This window comes from Neolamprologus multifasciatus, chromosome 16, assembly GCF_963576455.1.
Source record: "Neolamprologus multifasciatus chromosome 16, fNeoMul1.2, whole genome shotgun sequence".
Classification (NCBI taxonomy): domain Eukaryota; kingdom Metazoa; phylum Chordata; class Actinopteri; order Cichliformes; family Cichlidae; genus Neolamprologus; species Neolamprologus multifasciatus.
Window position 1 is genome coordinate 2,952,418 of NC_140454.1, and position 5,909 is coordinate 2,958,326.

General features: G+C 41.3%; 1 protein-coding gene across 1 annotated transcript; it reads right to left on the reverse strand.

Moving 5' to 3' along the window:
* Window positions 1-1,134: 1,134 nt before the first annotated feature.
* On the reverse strand, window positions 1,135-5,485 carry cd28 (CD28 molecule). Its single transcript, XM_085136576.1, has 5 exons — window positions 5,105-5,485; window positions 3,530-3,738; window positions 2,835-2,991; window positions 2,605-2,759; window positions 1,135-1,633 (listed from the first exon to the last, which is right to left on the reverse strand). The coding sequence occupies exons 1-5, from the start codon at window positions 5,175-5,177 to the stop codon at window positions 1,523-1,525; spliced, it is 705 nt and encodes a 234-aa protein (XP_084992702.1). The 5' UTR covers window positions 5,178-5,485; the 3' UTR covers window positions 1,135-1,522.
* Between the last annotated feature and the right edge of the window lie 424 nt (window positions 5,486-5,909).

Sequence of the window (5,909 nt, forward strand, 5' to 3'; positions counted from 1 at the left end):
ACACTTAAGTGATCTTAAAAGAAACCATGGCTCTGCAATGATTCAGACAATATACTGTAAACACAGAAAGGATTTCCAGGACGTTCCTGGGGAACACTGCTGACTGATGAGGCAGGGGAAGCAAAAAACATCAGTCAAACATTTCATTTCCACTGCATCTTACATGGCCCCCACCTGCCACCCCTGCTGCACATGCAAGCTGTTTTCACCGTGGATCCATTTTTACCTTGTTAGCCTCTTTATTACTGTTGACTCGTGACCACTGACCTTAACCGAGGCAGGTGAGGCCTGGAGTTCTTTAGAGCAGCGGTCTCCAACCTTTTTTGCGCCACGGACCGGTTTATGCCCGACAATATTTTCACGGACCGGCCTTTAAGGTGTCGCGGATAAATGCAACAAAATAAAACTAGTACCGGTACCGAAAAAAAGAAGATTTATTCATAACACGTGAAAAGACCCAGGAAAACTGAGTTAACGATAAAAACGATAACAAAATAACGCTGAAAACCGATAAAAACCCTGAAAACTATACATTTCACACCTGAGCCTCAACTCTCACGGCCCGGTACCAAACAACTCACGGACCGGTACCGGTCCGAGACCCGGGGGTTGGGGACCGCTGCTTTAGATGCTATTGTGGATTCTTTTATGAAAAGAGATGAGTGAAACAAGCTCCATATATCATACATATGATACATACTAAGTCAGCTGATCAAGCCCTAACTTTAAGCTGTATCAAAAAAAAGTTTGAAGCCTAACCTTAAAAGTAAAGAAGGGGCCTGTCTCCCAAACCCAAACTGGGAGCTGGTTCGGCTCTGCCTCCCATTCTACTTTAGGAACAACAACAGGTCAGTAAGCAGGGCTCCAACACCTTTGATGAGCCCTAGTTTATGCAGGGAGACACATGATAAATATGCTCTATGTGTCGTTATTGTCTGTGCCATGTGGACGTCATCTTGTCAGTATTTATCTTCTCTGTTATTTGACATAACAGCAAAGAGCCCATTTGTACACAGCGAGACTTATTCTGACTCTAAAGGACTTTTAGAAAACTATTAAAAAGTGTTTTCCAAAAATGTCTCCTGTTGCAACAACACATATTTATATTTTTCAAATAACAAAAGTACAATTTAAAGTCAAAAAACTTTATTTTGTGTTAATATCCAACATGAATACATGAATATTTGTTTTGCATTACAACAATAACAATAGTTGCAGTAAAAGACAGCTATCATTGTACTCGTTTAATTATCCCAAGCATTGCATTTTAAGTTGCATTTAAGCTGATTTTACATCTAAACTCAATGGAGAATCAAAGCTACAGCTTTTTACCATCATTTGAGTTTACAAGAATGTAAACATTATTTTTTCACTTAAAAAGTAAAATTTTGGTGTTTTTCATCAGTCAAAGAGGTGAAAATGATCATCCCCACCCCGCTCACTAGGTAGAAGCAATAATATTATTCTAACGCTTCTAAGCCAAAGAAAACTGCCCCGCACACGACAGCTCCACCACCAACGTTCACATGTTACACACGATGTTTTCACACGGACCTGAAGCTCCGTCCACCTTATGAAGCGTGCCCGGCCACGGCCTCAACATTTCTCTCCTCCCCCGTTCACACTGGACAGTCTGAAAATGGAAAGCATGCAGAAGTTAATGGAGTGAATAATTATCATTGTATGCAGCAGAAACAGCTACGTGGAAGGAAAAGATCACATGACGTGTCTGTGACACGAGAGGCTTATGGAAAGATTTGACCTTTAAAGGATAAAAGATTTCTGTCAGCCTGACATATTGTGTTTCTGCTGTTGATCTTGAAGAATCCTTTATACCACTAAGACTTCTACTGATACAATGTCATGCCATTAGTACTCTTGGACTGTTAACCATGAATATATGCATAAATATACTACTACTACCGATAAACAGGCTAAAACACTGAGAAGTGGTTGGAAAGAAATAAGTGGAGCAAATTGAGGTCAAGGTTGCTGTGAGGCTGTGAAAGTGGAGAAAAAACCCTACAAAGTGAAAGAGTTCTCTTTACAGTTGTTACAGTATCAACAAGAGAACAACTTTCTGGAAACCAGCTGAGCCTGGACGGCACGTGGAGGACGCAGCACGCAACAGAGTTCCCTGCACAGCCACAATAATCTGTAGCTTTGGCTGAACCATCAGTTTTGTTTGTGCAGAGGGCAGAATACTCCATGGAGAGCCCGAGCACACAGGAAATGATTTTCCTAAATAGCATGGTAGAAAAGAACTTCCCTGTCTCTGAAACTGTTCTGGACGAGGAGCGAAACATCAGTGACTCGCAGCTGATAAATGCCTCGAGGTTAAAAACACCACAAAACTGCTTTTTAAACAACCCGTGCAACTTCATGGTTCAGTGTTTGCTCTTTCATAAGTGAAACTACAATATTCCACGTGAAAAATTAGAACCAGTTACTGTCTGCAAGCCAGTTAGCCAATGACTGCTGATTCACACTCTTAGCATCAGAAACAGTTAACTGTGTTGGAGTCAGGTCGCTGTAACGCTACTAACTAGAAATAAATACTAATCAAATCCTGATAAAGACAAAATCAATTAATAATGTTCTGACCTGGAAGTAGATGATGATGATTAAGACACAAATGACTGCGATCACCAGGACGACCACAGGAACACTGACAGGTGCCGTGCTATCCTCATCTCCCTCCTCTTCACCCTGGTGGTGACTTTGCCTCTGAGCTTCCTGCACGGGGCAGCTGGAGCTGTCTGTGGACGCAGAGAGGAAACGTAAGACTAAAGATTTCAGCTTTGTGGATAAACAGGGCCGTGCGGTTGCCTCACCGAGGACATGAATGAGTGTGCCGTTGCCAATAAGCCGCAGGTACGGTGGCGGGTAGAAGATCTGTATTTCACAGCGATACATATCTGTGTCAGTGACATTCAGGCCAGAGAGCGTCACCTCCACAGTGTCGTGCGTGGTCTCAGCAGTGCACTCCACCTGAAACGTACAGGACACCATTGTACCTCAACACTCTGTGCACAAGTTTTTGTATTTCAGTCTAATGTTTATGCCATTTGTAAGAGTGCAATCTTCAGTTTAATGCATCATATAATGAAGAAAAAGAATATTTATGGAGGAAGAAAAATGCATTTGTAGGACGGGATCTGGATTCTTAATGTTTGAGACCTTATTCACTCATGCATGCAGTTTGCTGAGCACATGATCCACCTTCATTTGGTAACTGAGGGTAAATTAAGGGTGTAATGAAAGTGGGCTTCTTCAGCACTGTTTTCTCTGCTTTCTAACATTTACACACCAATGGACGCATTGGAGGGAAACATGGAGTTTAGTACCTCGCCCAACGATGTTTGGCTGGAACACAAGGAGGTGGAACCACCAACCTTCCCATTAGTAGGTGACCTGCTCTCCCACCTGAGTTTTTAAGTGTTATGTTGTGTCACTAGCAGGTCGCAGTGGCAGATTCCTGAAGAAATCTCAACCTCAACAGGCAAAAAAGCACCAAAACAATAATTACCTGTTCTTTTTGCTCCATGCGTGTCTCTGTCGGGTCCGTGAAGTTAAGGATGGAGAAGCAGAGTTCTTGGTGGCCATGGAGGCCCTTCAGCACAGCGACTCTGACCTCCTCAGGGTATGGGTATCTCAGGCTTTGTGGATGAATAGCACACTGAATCTGTGCCACACCATTGGTGCTGACCACGCTGTAGGGCTGGGTCACTTTCGTAGCTGGCATGAGAGAAGGTATAAGTGACTATTAGTAAGAGCAATGAAGAAGCAAATACAATCAGCTAAAACCATTTACATATCAGAGTCCAGTTCCAGTGGACGAAAAACAACAAAACCAAGTCTCCCAGGCAAACATGCTTAAACTCATTTTCATTGAGCACTCAAAGAAAGAAATGTATATATAAATCTGTTCATATAAAGACAAATGAGCTAACACAAGAAAATAATAAAATTATGGGAGCAAATTCTGGGTTTTGTAAGTTTTGTATGGATTAAACAGACAGGACACAACTTTGGAAAACCTCACAGGAGCTAAGACACGATGATTCTTTCTGAGGGTAAAGTGTGGATGAGTGTTTGGATTCTGACTCCTCCATCAAAAGTTATCAGATTTGAATTGTTGTTTCATTGGTTTTCCTCCAAGCCGAGTCCTTTCAGAGATTCTCAGAAGTTTGACAAACTCAACATGCATCATTTTACTTCACCCCCTCCTCTGTTACTCTGTGTTTGAATGTCTATCAAGCTGCAGCACCTACCTACTGAAGGCCTGCTGAGCAGTGACATTTAATATACCTGAATTGTTTAATCCTACATTAGTAATTCCATGACTCTTTTACGTTTTTCATCAGACGATGGAACGGTTCATGATGTTCATGATTAATTGGAATACATTAAATTTCCTGGCTAGCACTTTAAAAGCTAAAACCACATTACAATGCCTTATAATACAGTCAGCTAAATTCACAAGGAGCAGTAAACTTCAGCTAAGGACAGCTGAACATCTATCAAAAAGAAATATTGCTGAAGATTCACTTTATGATCAGTTTTGTCATTCTGGTGGCAAAACGTCTGGATCCACGGGTCACTCCACCTGTCAGATTAATGCTGTGATTACATCCTGCAAACTAAAGGTTTCAGCAGTCTTCACATGTATTTAACATTTTCCATGTATCGCGTCTGAAATGATGACTTCTTTTAAATACAGAAAATACCAAGTACATGGTTCTCTCCTCTTCCACCTGACACCTGAAAACCATGTGTTACGTCACTGATGCTGGGCTTGGCACCAGTTTGAAGTCAACAGTAAGTCTTAAACTTGCTCGTGTAGGAGCAAAGTTTGTCTACACAGCTCCACCGTTAAATATGGAAAGTCACTGTGGTGCATGGTCCAGCAGCTAGTTAACATATCTTTGGTGTCCCAACTAATCCTGTCAGAGCTGCCCTCAGGCTCTTCAATGGTTTTGCATGACTGTGGCACCATTGTCTTTATCTGTAGTTTAATGTGATTCTCATTCGCTTTTCTTGTTCGTAATGAGCTTAAAAGTAATGTTAGAAAAATCATCAGTAAAAGGCTGTTTATACTCACCGCTCCACACAGGCAGGCAGAAGCTAAGAGCTGCCAACACAATCCATCCCATCATACAGTGAGTCAGGAACATCCTGCTGTATTTCACACTGCTCCACAAAGCCACAGGCTCTTAAAATGATCTTTACGCCGGCGATCACTCACACTGAGCAAATTTGACAGAAACACATGAAAACGAGTGAAACTCATCTTTATATTTCCTTACGTGCTGTCATGGAAACTGTGTAGCAGCACAGGAAATGATGATGAGGTTTTGCCGGTAAGAGAGATGGCAGCGTGGTTGTGGTTCTGCTGGAACACTGAGAAAAACATGAATTTCATTTTTCTATGATTTTAATGAACTAGTTTAATCTGAGCAGCATCATCTGAAGAAAACAGAAGAAGCTGCTCAAAACTCGTGAAAAACAAAGAAAGGAAATCGTGGTAAAATATGACAGCAGTCAATTAAAGTCTAAAGAAAACTTCAATATTAATGAGACAGAAAAATAAACATGATGCTGTTTATGTTCTTTAAAGGATGTGAAGAGCGTAAGAATGTTCCAGAACAACTACTAGAAACAAAGTAACACCTGCTGGCTCTGGAATTTTCACATCTTTCAACTCTGTGAATAATTTCAGATCTTTTGCATTTGCTCATACAGCAAGTTAAATAAAAGCAAAAGTCAGTGCTTTATTCAAATATACACTAAACTCTCTTCACTGAAGCTTTTGTGTCTAATTCCAACATCAGATTGTTTTTAGAGTTTTGTTGATTTTACATGAAGCGTGTGAGTCTCTGAGGCGCAGTCGCTGATCGAGGCTTTGG